The following is a 22,478-nucleotide window of genomic DNA, read 5'->3' on the forward strand; positions in this document are numbered from 1 at the left end:
GTACTGTGTTTTAAGTGTGCAAGGCATTAAAAGCTACTATCACATCAAATATGTTTATAATAATAATTATAATGTTTAATAACTAAGCAAACATAAAAAAACCCATTAAAGCCGTTGAGGTAATTCTGACTGTTTCTCAGCCTTTCAGTGCACAAAAAATGTGCTCTCAGTACTGATGTAAGCAGCTGTTAGTACTTCATTTCATTTTATTTTGCATGTTGCTTTTATAATTTTGTATTTTGCAGTTTGAATAAGGAGAGGTAAGAGTTTTATTTACACATCCAAAATGAAAATGTCTGCACTTGTGTCACATCCAGTCAGAGGCATGTTATTTTAATAATAATTTATTGCTTCCCATATCATTACTGAGATATCCAACAGCTTATCCAACATCACATTTTATGTTGATATCATATAGTCCTAATAATCACCTCCCATCGCTGTATTGAGGACTAACGATACCTTTCGGATTGTTTATGTAAATAATGGACGTTGTGTTCGCCGGACTAAATAAGAACAAGAAAGGCCAGATTGTTACCAGTAAGTTCTACAGCCAGGGTGTGTCTTGGTATTTAGAGGTATATTAGTGAGTAACTACATCTGTGAAGGCACTGTTACTGCTGCAAGACATATACACATATTGCTGCCGTCTAGACACCTTTTTTTACTGACATCCATGCTTATTTTAGCTTATGTTCATTCTTCAGGCCAAAGAAAAAAGCACCTTCCAGATTGTTACCAGCATAAAGTTCAAAATCCAGGGTCTGTCATGGCATGGGGGGGTATTAGTGGGTAACCGTAAGGGCACCATTAATGCTGAAAGATATATACACATTATGCTGCCTTCTAGACAACGTCTTTTTCGGCAAAGGTCCCACGCAGCTGAAAACAGCTTTCGAAACCAGAATGGATTGTGGTTTAGTCCCTAAATGATTATTATGTAAAGGAAAAGTGATGGTGAACATGCGCCTGTCCCAACTTGCTTTGGAACTTGTTGCTGGCAGAAAATTTGGAATGAGTGCCATTTCCAAACAAAGCAAAAAAGTTCAAATACTGTGGTGTTGTTCTCAATGTAATAGATGACAAACCGTATTTACTAATCACAGCTTTCTGTTTTATTAACATTTTACCAGAGGTGGGTAGAGCAGCCTAAATACATACTCAAGTAAAAGTATTTCTACTTGGGTAAACCGATGACACACGTCAAAGTACCTTAAAAATCTACTTAAGCAGTAGTACAAAAGTATCAGGTCAGAAAGTACTGAGTAACTCACAGAACTGCAGTGTAACTGAGTACATCTAGCATCTATCAGGGTATAGGAAGTTTTATTCTTCTGCTTTTTTGGATTCTTTTTGTCAAATGGCAAATATGTAGCTGTGTAAAAAGTAGATTTTTATACTTATACACTTACGTAGACGTAAAAGTGTTATGATTTGAAAATTCTCTGAAAATGCTCTGAAAATAGGAGAATAGAAGTCCATCAATATTTTGATTAACCCTTAAAATCACAGGCTTATCACATACTAAGCGTGTTATTCAGTTACTATAGGGGCTTCATTGCAAACTGGCTGAGCCATTTTTAGGTCATTGACGTGTGTAATAAAGTTTTGGGTCTGCTGATGGTCTCTGGACATTTAAAGGGTTAAACCTCTGTGCTGTAATAAATGTAACTACTTACTCCCCACCTCAGCATTTCACATTCTGTTCTAACGTTTTGGAATGGAGGTCCGTAGGTGGTATGTGTACCTGCTGGTAGGTCTCTTTGCTCCTCATGGCGAGCTCCTGCTGCTCTGGAGAGTATGTGTAGATAACAGAGCGGTACTGCGTCCCTTTATCGTTCCCCTGAGACATTCCTGTACACATTACAGAGAGACAACACACATCATCAGACAGGCAGAACTCAAAAACTACACCATCTCACAGACAGGTCACTTTTTTTCTGACTGATATACGTGTTTTTATTTTGTCTTTCGTCTTCTCTTGTTCCTTTTACTCTCTTATCTCTCGTTTTTATTTTTCATTATTGCTCATTTTTGTTCTTATCTGTCCTTTTTGTTTCTCTCTTTCACTCACTCCTTTTTATTCTTTTCTCTCTTGTATTTTTCTCTCTCCCTATTCTATATCTCCGTTTTGGTCTTTTCTCTCCTCCTCTCCTATCTCTCTCTCTCTCTCTGCAGTCTTGGACAGTGTCCATCTTGCCTCCAGCTCCTTCTGTAACTCCGTTTATCAAAGGCCACTATGCTGCGCTCTGATTGGCTGATTCCCAGAGCGATGGCCTCTGACCTTCCTCATCTGACCCTGAGGCCATCGCGGTCGGCACGGTGACCGAATGCATCATACTGACCAACAAACACAGCACAAACACAGTCTTCTGACACTGAAAATAACCAGCAGAGCTCTTCAGGTAACACAGACACACACCGACTCACAGAGAGAGGGAGAGAGGGAGAGAGAGAGATAGAGAAAGAGATGATCATGATTATGGTGATGGTAGTAATGGTGATAGTGATGACGGTTAGAGTGCATATGTAGTTATAGTGATATAATGATGGTGATGACTAGGATGGGAATCTCTAGGCACCTCACGATTCGATTACGATTCAGAGGCTGCGATGCGATTATAAATCGATTATCGATGCATCTTTTTTTTCTATATAGCATTTATATTTTCTCACTGTGTGAGCTCAAGTTTCAAGTTCAAGTTTCAAGTTTATTTGTCATTTGCACAACATGTCAGGACATTTCTGCATTGAATTGCTTGTGGTGAGGCTCAGCTAATCACTCTACAGAAAGTAAATAAGTGAAAATAAAAATACAAGAAAAACCAACTGAAATGTATTAAATATACACAGAATATACACAGAATATAGAGACAATATACATTTTAAAGTGACTAAGTGACTCGGTGTTGTTATTTAAAGTGACTTGGTACTTTTAAAGCAAAGTATTTGTAATGATCCATAATGAATTTACTTCCAATATCTTTTATTAATAAAACAGATGGAAATGAACTAGAAGGCTCTCATTCAGTGCTCTTGTTTGGAGCACGAGAAGCTGCTGCCACTCATCTGTGATAAAATGCGCAGTTACGGTGAAATAAGATCCAGTGTCAGTGGATCTCCACGCAGCACATGTTACAGCTATTCTACCCGTTTTCTTTAGTGATTTTATAACTTCGGTTTTGGTCTCGCTGTAGAGACGGGGCGGATCGCTGTGTCAGTAAAGTATCTTTGAGACGGGGCGTGAGCAACATAGCGCGAAAGCCCTGTTTCGCAACGACTGAGAACCGCCGTGCAGACTGCAGGTCACATAGCAACGATGCGTTATTCACATTTATAAGCAGCGCAGTTGGTTTCCTGGTACGTTAAATCTGCAACGAGAGACTGTCACACACTAAAAAGTGGCGAAGCTGAAGTCGCTTCTCTTTCGAATTCTCCCGTTCCACCTTAAATAGTGCCGCATTTACATTCGGCGCCTCAGTTAGAAGCGTTATAGTGATGGTAATGATGGTGATGATTATGGTGATCGTAGTGATGGTCATGATGTTTAGGGTAATTATGTGGTTATGCTGATGGTAATGATTGCAATAGTGATGATGATTATGGTGACTGTAATTATGGTGATTATTATGGTGATGGTAGCAATGGTGATAGTCATGATGGTTAGGGTGATTATTTGGTTATAGTGATGGTAATGATGGTGATGATTATGGTGACAGTGATGGTGATGATTATGGTGATGGTAGTGATGGTCATGATGGTTATGACGGTAATGATTGTGATAGTGATGATGATTATGGTGATAGTAATGATGATAATGATAATGGTGATAGTAATGATGGTAAAAAGATGGTGATTATGGTCTTGCTCAATGTTTGCACGGGATTTTTCAGCCTCCATCAAAGATCTGTTATTATTTATGAGAAGCAGCCTGTACAGACTGAATAATTCACACACTTTCTTTCTTCTGGAAACACACACACCCTCCCAAACAGGCTGAGAGAGGATACTACCGTGTTCACTCCTCACATAGAAACACTCCCTTTTCACTATGTGCACAGAAATACTCTGACTCTGTCCTAGTATTCACTCTGTGCACATAAACACTCCGGTTGTGTCCTAATATTCACGTTGTACACATAAACACTCTGACTCTGTCCTTGTATTCACTCTGTGCACATGAACACTCCGGTTGTGTCCTAATATTCACGTTGTACACATAAACACTCTGGCTGTGGCCCAGTATTCACTCTGTGCACATGAACACTTTGGCTGTGTCCCAATATTCACTTTGTGCACACAAACACTCTGGCTGTGTCCCAATATTCACTTTGTGCATATAAACACTCTGGCTGTGTCTCAATATTCACTCTATGCATATAAAACTCTGGTTGTGTCCCAGTAATCACTCTTTGCACATAAACACTCCAGCTGTGTCCCAATATTCACTCTTCACTCAGTTCTTGCTATGTTTGGTATTTGTTGGTGAAGGTTTAATAACTGTATGTGTGCAGCCTATAAATTGCTTCTAGTTAAAATACACAGTGAAATTATATGAAAAAAGCACTGCAAGCACTGCGACTCTCAGAGTCACTGGCCAAGAGTCGACCTCGATTTCCAGACGGGTTTGACTCTTGTTGGATCGACTCCACATCGCAACTCTAAAACCCAAACACACCTATACCAGCTGTACAAGAGAAACCCAACAGTCCTGTAATTTATTCAGAAAGAAACAGCCAATCACAGTGAACATCATTTAAAAAGCCTGTAATGACCCCTAACAGGTCAGTTCTAGTGAGCAAAATTAGGAACTGATGCTGTTTGAGTACAAACAGCTCAAAATCAGCGGAAATAAACTCTTTGTGAATAAACTGTAAATGTATTTAATTAACTGTAAATGATGTAATTAATTATGTAATTAATTTTACAAGGCAATTTCACATTCTCTCTTTATCCCTTAGAAGTAAACAGGCAGTTTTTGTTACTGTGCCTTTAAGACTGCTGTACGTAAATGAGCTGTGCTCTTGGCTCCCCATTCAAAAAGCAGTCTGTGCTGAAACACTCCTTATAACTTCAACGTGAGTGGGTGGAGCTAAACTGCTGTAGGCTGAAGAGGCGGATATATGTAAATGTGTCAGATTTTGTAACATCACGAAAACAATGAATTCAGAAAGGGGCCGTTTTGGAAGCTCGATATCTGGACTCTAATGGACTGAGGAGCGAATGGCAGCTGAGGAGACACTTTAAATGTAAGTATTGGGTTTAAACTGAGTCGAATAGCTAATGACACAAATGTTAAAAAAGCCAACGGGGTCTGAAGCAAAACTTACGCTAATGTTTTATTTTGTTTAAGGGAGCAAAAAGCCAACAGATTGAAGCATCTCCAGCTCTAATAAATGAAAAAATAAAAAGTAAAATCAAAGTTTCTGGCTCTGTCTTTAAAGAACTTCAAAAGAACTTGACAGGAGCAGTGTTTCGTGATGCAATGGTAAGGGGAGCAACAGTTCAGCCTTCGTGGGTCTATGCAGCCTTTGAAAGATGCGGCCCCTGAATTGGGACACACTAAAAATGTCTTATTTCAAGAAATTGAGAAAAAATTGATTTCATGACGCATGAGCCCTTTAAAGCTGCAGACAGCGCATTTTCTGACATTTAAATCGTCGAACTTTCTTGGCAATTGCAACAGAAATTAATGACAATTTACGATACTATCATCACTTGGTTCAAACCGAGTGTGTGTATCCACTGCTGGGAGTGTGTGTCCTGCGGGTGCAACGATGCAGTGTGCGTGTGAGAGCAGGAAGCTAAGAGGGAGCGCTGCAGAGCGCAGTCTATTTATATTACTGTTACATAACACACACACACACTCACTCACACACACACACACACACACACACACACACACTCACACACACACTCACTCACTCACACACACACACACACACACACACACACACACACACACACACACACACACACTTCAAGAAATGGACAAAAGTGCTGATGGCACCACACACACACACACACACACACTCATACACACACTTCACTACCTTCACTGAGAGACAGAGAGAGACCCGAATTCTTGTTTTTCGCACTTTGTAGGGACCGAATGTCCTCATGATGATATAACAACATGACAATTCTGTTGTCCTCACAAAAAACCTGTTCCGACCACAAAAACACCTTTTGTTTTAAAATAATTGAAAGAGCAGAAAAATTGCCTCTTGGCTACTGAGGTTGAGGTTAGAGTGACCAGTATGTGTAAGTGTAGTATTTCTCAGCTAGAGCAACACAGAAGTCAACAGAAGTCCTCACAGGTATAGCAAAACCATGTGTAACTACTCCAGTCAAATGAATGAGAGCGACATCACTTTAACACACTGTATCTCTAACTATTTCTCTGGCTTTTGTTTTTCTCTCCATCATTTTCTCTCTTCCCTCCTCTTCCACCTTATCTTACCTCTGTTTTCTGTCTTTCTTCTTCTTTGTCTTCCTCTTTTTCCCCTCATTCTGCTTCCTTCTTCCCGTCTCTCCTTCTTTCTCTATTTTCTCCTTCTATCTTCTCTCTTTTTCCACATTCATATCTCTCTTATTTCCCTCTTTCTGTTTATTTTACTCTCTCTCCTTTTTCATTCTCCAAATTTCTGTTTCCCTTCTCTCTCTCGTTTTCAATCATTCTTTCTCTCTTTATCTCACTTTTTTTCCCGTACATTATTCTGCCTCTCTGCTTCTTTCTCTCTCTCTCTTAACTCTATTTGAGGTTGTGATGATTTAGGCATGAAGCTAATTGGTGGGGTATATGCTTCCATTACTTGTTAACTACATTAGCCTCATAGCTCCGACACTAAAACTAAACAAGCAAACTTCAGACACTGAACACGTCTTGTCTGATCGGCTACAACTGGGGTAACTGAGAAAATCAGATTTTTGCCTGAACTGTCGCTTTAAACTCTCTCTTTCTCCATATCCAATCTCCATACATTAGCTCCAGTGACTGATGCCTTTTAATGACTCTGCGTTTTCCCGCCCCGCTGGGGGGATGGGGGGTCAGAGGTCGCCACGTGCCGGCTATAACCCCACCCTCCTCCCCGTCCCCCCCAAAAGATAGAGGGGGGATTTATTTTAGAAATGGGCCATTTCTTTTATTTTGTCGCCTCCACAGCGAGGTGCAGCTGAACCCAATGACCCCAACAACCCCACTAACAAACCTTTCTGTAACCCCACCAACACTCCCAACAACCCCAGTAACCCCACCAACACTCCCAACAACCCCAGTAACCCCACCAACAAAAATTCCTAATCACCCCACCAACACTCCCAACAAACCTACCAACAACCCCACCAACACTCCCAACAACCCCAATAATCCCACCAACAAACCTTCCTATAACCCCACCAACACTCCCAACAAACCCACCTATAACCCATGAATAACCCCACCAACAAACTTACCAACAAGCCCACTAATAACCCCACCAACACTCCAAACAAACCCATCAATAACTCCACCAACAACTCTACCAGTAACCCCGTCAATTACCGCACCAACAATCCCACCAATAACCGCACCAACAGACTTACCAACAACTCCATCAACAACCCCAACAATAACCCCACCACCCAGACTGACTTACTGAAAAACCAATGGTGCTCGGCTTAAGGACTGTAATCATGAAAATACATTTGAGAAACTGCTAAACTGTCACAAAAACACAACAGACCTCATCTTTAAAAGGACAAATAAATACATTACACATACATTAAACTGTAAAAGTTATGTGGTTTAATAATCATAAAAAAAATCAGCAGACAAAAGCATGACAGAGCCAGTCACTGCCTTCTTTCTTTATCCTTTCCTTCCAGAGAGGCTGAAGAAAAGCAAGGGAGTGGGGGAGGAGAGGGATGGAGGGATAGGAAGAGTGAGTAAGAGATAAAAGAGGAGAGCAGGGATGAACGGGATGCCTCAGGGGCCGGACGACTCTGGAACTGCGGAAATGCGGAAGAGGGGAGAGGCAGGAGAGAAAAAAAAGAAAGAGAACAAAAGAGAGGAAAATTGAAGAGAAGAGAAAATAAGAGAACAGAATACAAACAAGAAGACAAGAAAAAACAGGAGAAGAGAAGAGAAGAAAAAACAAGACAAGAAGAGAAGAGAAGAGAAGAGAAGAGAAGCTGGGAGAAGAGAAGAGAAGAGAAGAGAAGAGAAGAGAAGCTGGGAGAAGAGAAGAGAAGAGAAGAGAAGAGAAGAGAAGAAAACATAACAGGAGAAGAGAAGAGAAGAGAAGAAAAAACAAGACAAGAAGAGAAGAGAATAGAAGAGAAGAGAAGCTGGGAGAAGAGAAGAGAAGAGAAGAGAATTAAATAGCACTGCATAAACATCATGTTAACTTCCATTTACTGTTAGCCACTCAGTTAGCATAGACTCATTTGTACGATGCTATTTCGTTGCTATTCATTTTCATTAAATTCAGTAAATAGCACTCGGATTAAAAAAGTTCACGCTCCCTACAGCTTTAGCATGAGTGGGAGGAGCTAAAGTGCTGCAGGCTAGATAGCTGGACATGCGTAAATGCTCGGTTTTTGTGACATCACAAAAACAATGAGTTTCAAACATGCTCTGTTTCCATATATGAACAGCATGGACTGGATTATACATATCGAAAATGTGTTTATAAGCTACGTCTAGCAGTTTTTGCCAGAAAAATAAGGAATGTTGAGTTTTCCCTGATACGGGCCCTTTAATCCGAGGCTGTCTGTGAGTGCTGAGGGTAGTTCCCTATTAAATGAATAAGTAATAGAGTGCTGAAGCGTGTGCGCGTGTGCCATGGCCTAGAGACAGTGCCAGAGTAATTGTTGCTGGGTATGAGATCGGGGTTACGGAGCAGACAGCACTGGGTGCGCCTGATTGGTTGGAAATGCTGCTGTCTGTGCTGCGATTGGTCGGTTTGCGAATCACGCCGCTGAAAGCAGAACCCTTTGAACTGTGAGACGGCGGCGGAATACTCAGGCCTCGGAACGCAACGGGAACACGCTGTGTGTGCGTGTGCGTTAGGCATGCATGGAGGAACAGCCTACAGAGACGTTTCCGCCTCCCTGCACTAACATCGACCAATCAGAGCACGGCACAAAAACACACACACCAACACTCCTGTCACGCAACACGGGCACACACACGCTCGTACGCTTGGGACGGCTCTCTTTTGGGTCACACACTCGCAGATCTCTCTCAGACCTGGTTCCACACCTGGTGTCTCTGTATTTCAGCCCATAAGAACACAGTGGTGTTGATATTAAAGAGCCAATACCCCACACTTTTACTGGATTTTTCCCCTTGAGGTCCACTGTGGCTTTACATACCAAAAACAGTCAAACTTAAATTTTTTACATGGAAAACACTTATCATTCTGCATTAAACTGGCTGTTTTGTTAATCTGCCTTTAAGTATGACATACAGTCGTGTGCAAAAGTTTTGGCGCCCTTGTCAGATTGTCGTATTTTGCTGATTTTCTAGGTGAAAATAAGTTCCTACACGTACTTTTTTTTAAACATCTGCTGAATTGAACAGTTTTTCCTCACAATGTGTTACATTTTTGCAAATAATCAGTAACTGTGCATTAAAATGTGCATTAAAAAGTGTGTTCTCTGTAGAGCAGCGGTGTCCAAAGTCCGGCCCGAGAGAGGGCAACTTTTAATCAGCCCATGGCTTCTGTTTTCGAGTGTGTCATAAATAGCTTGCAAGCTAATACGGTGAAGTTCTTCCTTTTACCTGATGGTGGCAGCAGTGCTGTGAAGTTAAAGTAATGCGCTGCACTGCGGTAACGAAGTTAGCTAAAGTTTGAGTCTTTTCTCTGACTAGACCTGCAGCTTCATATACTGACATATTGAATCATACTGTAACATAATGTATCATGTTGCACGGCGCTGATCGACTAATCTGACACAGTGACCATCGCGAAAGACAAAAATATTATGTAGTCTGATCCCGAAAAACGATGGAAAACAAAAAAGGCCAGCAGAGTCATGTCGAGTCAGTACCATGCGGTGGAAAAGTGGCTTATTTGAACCTCGAACCTCGAGTTTAGAAGCAGCAGCTGATTCGGTATTCACTCTCAGAGCATGTAAGAATGAACACACACACACACACACTCTGTCACACGGCTGACTTGATCTCCAACACATGAACATGATCTGTAGCTGCTTCTCCCTCCTGAGGCCGCCTCTACCTTCAGGAGACCTCAGGAGGCGGTTCATCTGCGCCGCTGCACCCCGAGCCCAGAGGGATGCCGTCTGAGTTCGTACGTGTGTGTGTGCGTTACCTTGGGTCGGGTCATGACTCTCCCAAAACACCTTCAGCAGCTTCTCCAGGCTCACGTCTTTACTGGAGTATACGACCCTCACCACCTCCGCGTGGCCCGTCAGACCTGCACACACAAACACACACACACACCCCTTCAGACCTGCACACACACAACTTCGGACCTGCACACACACACCTTCAGATCTGCACACACACACACACACACCTTCAGACCTGCACACACAAACACACACACACCCCTTCAGACCTGCACACACACACCTTCGGACCTGCACACACACACCTTCAGACCTGCACACACAAACACACACACACACACCCTTCAGACCTGCACACAAAAACGCACACACACCCCTTCAGACCTGCACACACAAACATACACACACACACCTTCAGATCTGCACACACAAACACACACACACACACCTTCAGACCTGCACACACAAACACACACACACACACCTTCAGACCTGCACACACAAACACACACACACATACCTTCGGACCTGCACACACACACCTTCAGACCTGCACACAAAAACGCACACACACACCTTCAGACCTGCACTGTGCACTGTGCAGTGAAAAGTGATCAGGTCAATGTACAAAATACGTTTCTTCAAGAGTTCTTTAGTAAAGACAGTGGTTCTGTATAGAACCATGAACACCATGAACACCATGAATCATTTGAATGCTGAATAGTGAACTGGTTCTTAGAAGAAGAATGTGTTGCATAGGGTTCTATATAGCACCAAAAGGGTTCTGCTACTGTTATGATGCCAAGCTTGTAACAGAAGAAATCTTTTTGGTGCTATATAGAACCATTTTCAGAAAGGTTCTGTATAGAACCATAAACAACACTTTTTACATCAGCGTGGCATGTTTTTTGAGTGTTCATGGTTCTATATACAACCACTGTCTTTACTAAAGAACCCTTGAAGTACCATCTTTTTGTAAACGTGGAGTCAGTCAACTCAGCTGAGTTGGCATGCACCAGTATAAAAGAATGGTTCTATATCATTTTTCAATAAAATAATTATTAAAAATGAAAAACCTTTCACAAGCTCCAACATTAAACACAGCACAGAACAAACTACTAGGACATGAACTTTACCAACAAATAAATAATTTAGTCCTGATGAAGACGCTCAGCCAGACACCGTGTAACAGAGCTCAACGTGGAAGCCTTTACTGTATTAGCAGAGACAGTGACGCTAAGAATATGAGAATTCCCATTATAAGTTAGCATTGAGCTAACAGTGGTCTACGTTTATAGGTAACAGTGAGTGACACAGAGTCAGACAATATATAATCAACTCTGTTAGAGATACTAAACAGCTCCACACAGTCTGAGACGAGCGTGTGAAGATTCAGGCCTGCAGTTAGCACCACGCTAATCGTTAGCTATGTTAGCCTAAGCAGCTAAAGGAGTAAACTTCAGACTCTGAGCGCGTCTGTCTCACCGTCATCCGGGTAAAAACTGACGCACGTTTATTTTTTCATCAAACTATGGCTTTAAACAGAGTCACTCGGAGTGATGATGAAACAGCAGATGTGAGTGTGTGATGATCTGAACCTGCACTGCCACACACACACACACACACACACACACACACACCCTCTGCAGCTGTGCCTGCCTACAACTAGGTCACGGGGGGGGGGTTCACTGCAGAAGGATGTTATGAGACGAGAGAGAAAAGGGGAAAGAGAGAGAGAGAGACAGAAAGAGAGAGAGAGAGACACACAGAGGGAGAGAGAAAGGGAGATAACGAAAGAGTGAAAAAGAGAGGGATGAAGAGAGAGAGGAAGAGGAGAGAAACAGAGAATGAGACACAGGAGAAGGGGGGGAAAGATGGAAAGAGAGAGAGAGGGAGAGAGAGAGAAAGAACAAGACAGAGAAGGGAAGAAAAAGAGAGAGAAGGAGAGGAAAATAGAGAGAGAGAAAAGGAAAGACAGCAAGAAAAAGAGAGAGATGGAGAGCAAAATAAAGAGAGAGTGCATGGGGAAAGAGAGACAGAGAAACGGGGAAAGAGAGACAGAGAAAGAGAGACAGAGAGAGAGACAATGAGTGGGAGAGAGAGAGGGAGAGAGAGAGAGACAGACAAAGAGTAGGAGAGAGAGAGAGCACTAAAGAAAGAGAGAGTGAAACACACAGAGAGAGAAAGAGAGTGAGAGAGAGAAACAGACACAGAAAGAAAGATCCCTTACCTGAACACACCTCCTGGTAGGTGGGGTTTGGTGTGAATCCCCCCGCGTATCCCACCTGAGTGGAAAACACTCCAGGAATCTTCCAGAAGCGCCGCTCTGCACCCCAAAAACAGCCCATACCTGCATGCGCACACACACACACACACACACACACACACACACACACTCAGTGTTTAAACTGATGTGCTGTATACACAGGAATGTGTAAAAGTTTGTGCGCCCCTGATAAATTCCATGTTTGTGTTGATTTTCTGAAAGTAAATAAGTTACAGATCCTCTGCAGAGACTCGCTACTGCACACTTTAATACACAATCACTGTTTATTTACTGAATCTAACACACTGAGGAAAAAATGAAACATAAAACATGGCTTGTACAAAAGTTACGGCCTATTTAATATCATACGCTTTTTGTTCCCAATAAGTTAAACTCAGCATATTAATATAGATTGTGCTCTAGAATTTGCAGAATGTGTTAACATACCTTCATTTAGAAAATCAACCAGGGGTGTTTAAAGCATTGCACACGACTGTAGATTATATACATATACATATCGTCCCCTTGGAATTATAAGGTTCTACCTATATAAACGGTTCCTGAGGTTACATTCATGTATTCAGCGTGTTTTTGAATGAAAGTAGGTGAAACTGTTAAGATTAAATTATAATTCACTGAATCAGTTCAGATTTCATAATGAAATAGCTGATCAGTCATTTTTTATGCGTTACACACCGAACATGATCATCTCCGTGCCGTCTGGAAAAGGCTCCACTGTGGACCGGCCTGTGACTGCATGCTTCCCTTCAGAGAGAAAAACAGAAATAGCAAGATCTACAATGAAATAACAAAAATAATAACAAATTTGCAACAGGTTTGAAAATACTAAAGTTTGGGACTGAAGCTACTCCTGCTAAATTTCAAACCCAGGCCATTTATAAGGGTCTACTATCATTATTGCTAATTTGATACATGGCCATATTGTAGTTATTTTTATTATTAAAATAAACTATTAACTAATATCCTTTTTTTTCCTTGCTCCACTACTGGTTAATTGTTGTTCTGTATATGCATTGCTATTTGGAATAATGCGTGCTGTGTAGCTTTATTATTATTATTAATAGTACTAATAATACTGCATTACTGATCATTCTGAGACTGATGTGTTTTTTCTCCTGTTTGTTTTTTAGTCCTTTGTTTTATATGTTTTGTACTGTTTGTGTGTAAGTTTTGATGTTTACTTGCTGGTCAAGCCACCATACTGACGCAAAGAGTAGCCGAGAGTGATTTTCCCCTGTAGCTCAGAATCTGGGCCTCCAGCTTGAGCGATGCTAAACTGCAGCTACGAGGCTATGCTAAACCGCAGCTATGAGGCTGCCTGGGCCTGCCTCTTGAGCAATGCTACACCGCAGCTACAAGGCTCACTGGGCCTCCAGCTTTAGCGATGCTACATTGCAGCTACAGGGCTCACTAGACCTCCAGCTTGAGCAATGCTACACCGCAGCTATAAGGCTGCCTGGGCCTCCACCTTGAGCAATGCTACACCGCAGCTACAAGGCTGACTGGGCCTCCAGCCTGAGTGACTCTACACCGCAGCTACGAGGCTCACTGGGCCGCCAACTGAGCGACACTACACCACAGTTGCGAGGCTGGCTGGGCCGGCCACTTGAGCGACATTAAACCACAACTATGATGCTGCATGGGCACCGTGGCTATGAGACTGCTTCAGCAGTGCTGAGCGTGTCTGTGTGTGTGTGTGCGTGGTTGTGCTGGTGGATTACTGCAGATTTACCCAGCCTGCCCGAGTTAATCAGGATCAGAGCTGAGTCTCCACACTGAGAGACACTTAACAGATTATAATACACACACAGGCCTATGCTGGTGATGGCTAACTGAGTTACCGTGGTAACAGCCTCCAGAGATGGTAAAAACTCATTTACAACCAGTTCAAAAACCCATTATTCATTTAATTATTCATTTATTTATTGCAAACCTCAGCAGGACACTAGTATTCCCACATGTGACCATAACTGAACTTTTAAATACGTCGGCTGATGTAGGATCTGCCATTAATATCACATTTATTGTAAAATAGATTCGATTGTTCTGTTAAGATGAGCTGGTTGAACATGCTCGGTGTTGCAGGCTGATATTATACCTACAAAAAGCCGCCTGTATTATACGGTGTATGTTTTAGAATCTTTAGACCACATTGTCAGGTTTCAGGCACCCGACAAAACAGTTTTGGGTTTCAGGGACCAGACAAAACAGCCTCGGTTTTCAGACATCAGAAAAAACAGCTTTGGGTTTCAGGCATCAAACAAAGCTGCTTCAGATCTCAGCAAAGGCACAAAAGTATAATCATGTCTCAGTTCTTGTTCATCAGGTAAAACAGGTTCAGAGAAAAAGCATCAGCCTTGGACAGCAAAGTTTGCACAGCATTCACAATTCTGCTCTTTCTTATTAGATTAGCCAAAGTTTTGTGACCAAATTAAGGATGATAATACATTACACACACAATTTTTTACTGAACCTTTATTATGTTCTTTTATTTCACAAAGACTGAGCTTCAACCCACATGCTATCACTATGCTTGCTCATATGGCCACTTCTGAGTTGGGAACTGTCTCATAATTACTGGACAAAAAGGTAAAACAAATGAAAAAGTACCACCCAATTTGGTTTATTTTACACAAGTTTGAGAGCACTGGGTCAAACTACACGTTTTTTGTTGATGGAAAATGAGTTCACATCCTCTACAGAACACACATGTACACATTTCAATGCACAATTACTGTTTATTTGCTGAATTTATCATATGGGGTAAAAATAAAACATAAAATGTGGCCTGTACAAATGTTTTAGGCACACTTTATGTTTTATGTCTAATTTTTTATCCAATGTTAAGCTTAGCAAATAAACAGTTCCCTGTAGAAGGAAGTGTTAACTTATTTTCAATCAACAAAACATGTCATTTGCCCAGAGCGCAGGCGGCTGTAGGCAGAAATAAAGGAAAGGTTTTCATGCCCGCTGTGCCCGGCTGGCATTAGAGAAACCGAACAGGGCACAGATGTGGAGCAGATTAGAGAGAAGGAGACTGAAGTGATTTACAGCCTAAAGCTCCACATACACACACAGCCCTAATATTAGCGTATGGATAAAGACACACACACACAGAGCATATAGAGGTCAGTAATAAACCCTCTGATCTCCCGTTTAGATTACATACCACACTGACCTGTACACTGACCTCAGCACACATCTCAGTACATCAGCTACAGACCACATCGCAACACACAGACTAGGGCTGCATGATATATCGCATTTTTATTGTTATCACGGGCTGCGATGACAGATGGAGTTACCTCACGTGCACCAAAATGACATAATTAGACTGGCAGAATTGCTTCCGAGGGCTGGACTGGAACCCTGCTCTCCTATGTGGTGAGTGCACACTGCAAAAAATGGTATCTTGTCAAGTAAAATTATCTTAACTTTAGTCAATAAATCTAATATTTCTCCTGTTGATATTGTTGTAACCTTAATTTAAGATTTTTTACCTCATTTCTAGACATTTTTTACAACCCCATTTCCAAAAAAGTTGGGACGCTGTGCAAAATGCAAGGTTGTGCAAATCATTTAAACCCTATATTTAATTGAAAATAGTACAAAGACTACATATCCAATATCAAAAGCAAGACATTTTTATTGTTTTTTGAAAAATATATGCCCATTTAGAATTTGATGCCAACAACACATTCCAAAAAAGTTGGGACGGCGGGCAACAAAAGGTTGGTAAAGTTTGTAATGGTAAAGTACAATGGTAAAAAAAACACCTGGTGGTTGATGGACAACAGGTCAGTAACATGACTGGGTATAAAAAGAGCATCTCAGAAAGGCTGAGTCTTTCAGAAGTAAAGATGGGGAGGAGTTCACCACTCTGTGAAAGACTGCCTGACCAAACAGTGCAACAATTCAAGAATAACATTTCATGTAAAATTTCAACATAAAGTAGCAAAGAACATTTGCTTTTCATCATCTATGGTACAAAATAACATTAAAAGATTCAGAGAATCTGAAGAAATCTCTGAATGCAAGGGACAAGGCCAAAAACCAGTACTGGTTGGCCATGATTTTTGCGCCCTCAGGCAGCACTGCATTAAAAACAGACATGATTCTGCAGTGGAAATCACTGCATGGGCTCAGGAACACTTCTGAAAACCACTCTCTGTGAAAACAGTTTGTCACTGCATCCACAAATGCAAGTTAAAACTCTAATACACAAAGAATAAATCATATATAAACAGGATCCAGAAATGCTGCCACTTTCTCTGGGCCTGAGCTCATTTAAAATGGACTGAGGGGAAGTGGAAAAGTGTCCTGTTGTCCAACAAATCAACATTTGAAATTCTTTTTGGAAATCATGGACACTGTGTCCTTCGGGCTAAAGACCACTCAACTTGTTATCAGCACACAGTTCAAAAGCCAGTATTCTTGATGGTATAGGGGGGCATTAGTGCACATGGCATGGGTGAAGGGGCACATCTGTGAAGGCACCATTAATGCTGAATGATATAAACATGTTTTGGCAACATATGCTGCCATCCAGACAACGTCTTTTTCAGGGAAGGCCTTGCTTATTTTAGCAAGACAATGTCAAACCACATTCTGCATGTATTACAACAGCATTGCTCCATATTAAAAGAGTCCGGGTGCTAAACTGGCCAGCCTGCAATCCAGAACTGTCACCCACTGATAAAATTTGGTGAATTATGAAATGAAAAGTACAACAAAAGAGATCCAGAAGTGTTGCGAAGCTGAAATTCTATATCAAACAAAAATAGGAAAACATTTCACTTTCAAAACTACAGCAATCGGTCTCCTCAATACCCAAACACTTACAGAGTGTTGTTAAAAGAAGAGGTGATGAAACACAGTGGTAAACATGTCCCCGTCCCAACTTTTTTGGAACATGTTCTTGGCATCAAATTCAAACTGGGCATATATTTTTCAAAGAACAATAAAATTTTTCAGTTTCAACATCTGATACTTTGTCTTTGTAGTATTTTCCTTTAAAAATATGGTTCACATGATTTGCATAACATTGCATTCTATTTTTATTTACATTCTGCACAATGGAAATGGGGTTGTACCTGTTTTTAGAGATTAAGTAAATTTTTCTCACTATGTTGGCAGAAAATTTTGCTTGTTTTTAAAAAAAATGTGCTTGAAACCAGCAAAATTATCTGCCAGTATAGTAACATCATTTTATTCAATAAAATTACCTAAAACAAGTAAATAATATCTAGAAATAAGTTAAATAATCATATAAGTGCACAACCATCACAAAATGGGAAATATTAGATATATTGACTAGATTTAAATTCATTTTACTTGACAAGATACTGTTCGGCTAAACAGCCAAATGTGAACCACCCATATGTATTAAACAACAGGAACCAGATTTGCTAAAACAAGCACTAATTACTGCCAGTCTACAAATACTTACATGGCTAATTTAACAAGTTATCTACTAAGAACGTCCATGCAAATGAACACAGATGTATTAGTTAACATATGAGCAGTGCAATTTGACTCGTGTGCTTTTTGTATGGAAGCCTGGTACACTACAGCACTGAACAGTGTTTAAAAACAGTGCACCACCACTGGATGTAACTAATGTAGTATGTAAAGTACAGAAGTGCCTGGTGTGGGACGTAGCTAAAACGTTTCTTTTCCTCTGGTTTAGATTGTGAATCAGGTGACTCAAATAATGCCTTATTATCAAGATTTTGATTTAGTAGGTCAAAATAATGACTATATATATCTCAAGAACAAGATTCTACTCTTAGAGAAATTGTGTGATCATTTATAACATGTTATAATGTTATACATTAAAGCAATAGGCCACGAGAGGCTATGGGTTACTGCGAATGTATCACGGGGAAGGGTGTTCTTAGGCACAATATGAAGCTGAGTAAAACCCCCTTCCCCATGATAAAATCAAATATTATAAATATTATAATATGTCGGCCAACATGAAATATGATAAAATACAAATTTTTTCAGAAAGTAACTTATTATTAATAATAATCGACTTAAACAAGGATTCCGCCAAGAAATGTAGTTCCTTTAGAGTATGGTATTGTTGCCAAGCAACCCATGGACTACTGAATGAAGAAAACAATCGGTCACCCATTGCTTTTTACCTTTTTGTCACGTATAAATAAACACCAAATTACCACTAAGTTTTATTAGCACCAAGCTAACGGCGCCCTTCTTCTCACGCTGGGGTTTAATCTTAAACGGCTCTCTGCTCCCTACATAGTGCACTACGTAGGAGTTTAAATACTGGATCCTGCAGCCCAACGGTGCAAAATACAGCTAAGAAATAGTCATTTGAGATTCAGCCACATCCACACGATAAATGATGCACTGTTTGGCTGTAGAGGCTAGAATTTATTAGTTGGCACACTATTTAGGGAGTACAGAGCCATTTGGGATATTAATGATAGAGTTGTTTAGGCTGTTGGCTCTTTTAGCCTGTTAGCTAGCTGACCAGCCTAGTTCTAGTTAAGACCATAAGTTGTCAGCCACTCAGTTTAAACAAAAAACGGGTTCTTACTTCATCAGTACACTCGGTGCTCCATGAGAGCAGCACATGAATCAAAGATTATTTCATTAACAGCACAAGGGTTTTTTGTGCCATGGCGCAGTAATATGCCATTCAGTTGCTGTGAAGTGGTCATAGGTGTGTGTATATTGCGGATTTTACAACGGCTTCGGACATGGCTAATCAGCCATCTATTTTATAAAACATACTACACCATTTTGAGAAGTAAGATTGTTATGGGCGCCCCTCTTTAGGAAATTGCGACAGTCACGTTTTAACCCCAAAATGATGTTTTGCCGAATTCTGATTGCAGATACAAACAACAGAAATCATAAACGAGCCGGATTTTAGCAAAACACCTGTTGTTTGAGGGGGTTGCCCGTTTATAGTTCACAGTAAATCATACTGTGCCAAATTTACTGTCTGCTCCACTTTAGTGAAGACCTGGATGTGGATTAACCAGGTTGAGAGACATTTTGGGGAAGTTTTTAGACAAAACAAATTTGGGTGACTATTGACTTCTAGTGTTTGTCAGCATAATTAGCCTCGCAGCTCCAGTGCTAAGCTAAAGAAGTACGATTTGGACACCAAACATGTGTTAGTTGGTTGACCACACCTGGGGTAAGTGGGGAAACTGTGCCAATTCAATTTTTCACTGAATCATTGTTTTAATGAAACATGACGAAAGATCCTTTAGAACTAAGACTTAGGATAGGCTGCGATTTTTGGCTATTTCGCCCACCCTGCACACTAAACCTCCTCCTCCCGTTGTGTTCCCACAATGCCTTTCTCTCACTCTCTCAACACATATTGTCTTTTGTAGTGGGCTTTTTTTTCCTCCCATGGAGCTCTGGCGGCGGTCCAGGCGATGCCAGTCTGTCTCCTTTCACCGTGAGCCGACAGCCAGTGCCAGCCAAACGCCTTCAAACATACCAAACACGACCAACGAGAGAGAGAGAGAGAGAGGGAGAGGGAAACAAGGCGGGTGAGCCTGACAAAAGAATCAAGCAGGAGGGGAGCGGTGCCATCTGAAAGAGGGACTTTTTCCTTTTTTCGGACAAAACTTCAGAAAAGAGCGCACAAAAACTGCCCCACGTTTGTGTTTTAAAACGCTGGAGGGGGGACAAAAAAATCCGCTGGACAAACCCACTGGGCAGCAGAAATCAATCGGGATTTTAGTGCTTTTTTGCCCGACAACGGCTAGGCTACTGCTCTGCTGGACTCGAGTGGACTCTTATTTATCACCTGGTGAGGATTGACGCACACGGACTGGTCCGAATCTTCTCTAGGATGCTAACAAACAGGGCATAATCACAAAGGAAACTACACTATTGGACAACCACGAGGCTAGCTTCTTTGTTTTCGCCCAGCTTCCGCCATCTTGCTTTCGCCACATTGTGGATCTACAGACATGGACGTTCGCCAGCACTCTGCTGAGTGGTGGTGCTATAAGGTGAGCATATGGCCGCGTTCTGATTGGCTGGATTGTTCGAATTCACAGGTGGAACTGCTGGCCACGTTCCGCAATGTCCAAATCCTGCGGAGCACCATGCGTCCCTTTGGAATCTTCTGGAACATTCTGGCACTGCTGGGTTTGAAGTTAGCTGAGGCTGGAGGTATTACTGCTGGGAATTTCTAAATTTGGCCAAATGAGACCAAAATATCTCGGTGAGGAACAGTGCTGGCAATCATGGAACTGAAAGAACCAACGTTAACTCATCGGCAACAACCCAATAATGTCAAATAACACACAAAGAACACAAACAATCAATCAAAATTATGTAAAAACAATTGGAAAATGGTTAGTATCCTCTAAACACAAAGCTCAAGTAACAGTATCACAAAAACATCACAAAGGGATTTTACTGATTCCAGATAGTCACATCAAATAAACGGTCACTTCTCCAGTTTAGCACTTGAGCTATGATGCTAATGTAGCTAACAAGTAATGATTTACTTATTGGGTCTTAATTTAGGCCTCAAAATGGCTGCTACTGTTTTAGCTAGGCTAACGTACTGTAGTCCATGTTTATAGATAACAGTGAGTCATACAGTGTCAGAAACCACATAATCAAGTCTACTGGAGATACTGAACAAGCGAATGATATTTTAAGCAGGCAGTTAGCACTGTGTTAACTGGTGTTTCCTTCCTTGTTAGCTCCATTAGCCTTGTAGCTCCAGTGCTAAACTAAAGAACCTTTCATGGCTGATTTATAACACGTGTTAAGTGAAAAAATGAAATACATTTACTTTTTGGCTGGACTATCGCTTTAAATACACACTGGCTATGGCTACCATAGCAAAACAACATCAGGCTACATCTCTGAAGGTTGTTCCAATCGTCTTCTGCCTAACTGGCTGCTGCGCTCCCTTTGATTCGTGGATTACAAGCAGGGTGGTGTTTTGCTGACCCACAGCTAACAGCAATGACCTTAAAGGGTCGTCTGAAATGAGCCCAGGGCCCATCACCCTGGAAGAGAAATGACAGAGCGAAGCCTGCACCACATGTTCAGCTCACAGCAGTATCCAGGCAACCGTTTCCGGTTGCCATGGAGAGAAGTCACCCCCCACCCTTGGAGAGCTGGCAAGATGGAGGCAAGAACGTCTGGAGGAACTGCACGAGCGTAGTCCAGGCTGTGGGCCTGAAAGTGATTGGACCTCATTTATGGAAAGTACTGAGAGAGGGGAACTCAAGCACTCTACATTCTAGGGCTGGGCAATATGACAACATATATCTTTATCGTGATAAATTATGTCACAATACAGCACAATATGCTTTTCTGTACATATCTTGTACATCGTTGGTACAGTAGAACACTGTACCAATTGCATGTTACATTATAAAGAGAGCAAAATTTGTCCCATTTAACTGGATTTAGTGCCAAACATTGAATAAAAAAATCACTGTATTCAGTTTTTGGTAGTATTTTTTTAAAATGTAGCGCTACTCGTTCTTTTCTCTGTTCCAAATGAACAAATAAATTTCGTGACATACTGTGCATCGTGAGAATTTCCCGAAGTATCGCAATTATATATTTTTGCCATATTGCCCACCTCTAGAAAATTCATGCATAAAAGGGGAACTCCCTTTTCTCCTTACAGTGGTGGTGATAGGAACCAGGGATGACCATGACTACAACACAAATATAGCCATTTTATGTACCATCCAAAACCACCAGTGAACCTACACGTCTTCTGAGTTTTATATGGAATGTTGATGATGGGGAAAACAGTGATAAATCTGAAATAAGTTTTCTTTTGGGGACTATTTTGCCTCACAACACCCTGCATATTATGTATCCCTCCACCATGAATGGAATTTAAGGCCAAAATCCTCTCACA

General features: G+C 41.2%; 1 protein-coding gene across 1 annotated transcript in view; it reads right to left on the reverse strand.

Moving 5' to 3' along the window:
* The window catches only part of si:ch1073-358c10.1 (mitochondrial peptide methionine sulfoxide reductase), a 30,809-nt gene that overhangs the window by 4,921 nt on the left and 3,410 nt on the right, over positions 1–22,478 (reverse strand). Inside the window, exons 2-5 of the mRNA XM_036593568.1 lie at positions 13,259–13,327; positions 12,527–12,646; positions 10,317–10,421; positions 1,748–1,854 (exon numbers count right to left, since the gene is read on the reverse strand). Of these exons, the coding sequence (XP_036449461.1) occupies positions 1,748–1,854; positions 10,317–10,421; positions 12,527–12,646; positions 13,259–13,327 (401 nt within the window). The remainder of the gene's footprint in view (positions 1–1,747; positions 1,855–10,316; positions 10,422–12,526; positions 12,647–13,258; positions 13,328–22,478) is intronic.

This window comes from Colossoma macropomum, unplaced genomic scaffold, assembly GCF_904425465.1.
Source record: "Colossoma macropomum unplaced genomic scaffold, Colossoma_macropomum, whole genome shotgun sequence".
NCBI lineage: Eukaryota > Metazoa > Chordata > Actinopteri > Characiformes > Serrasalmidae > Colossoma > Colossoma macropomum.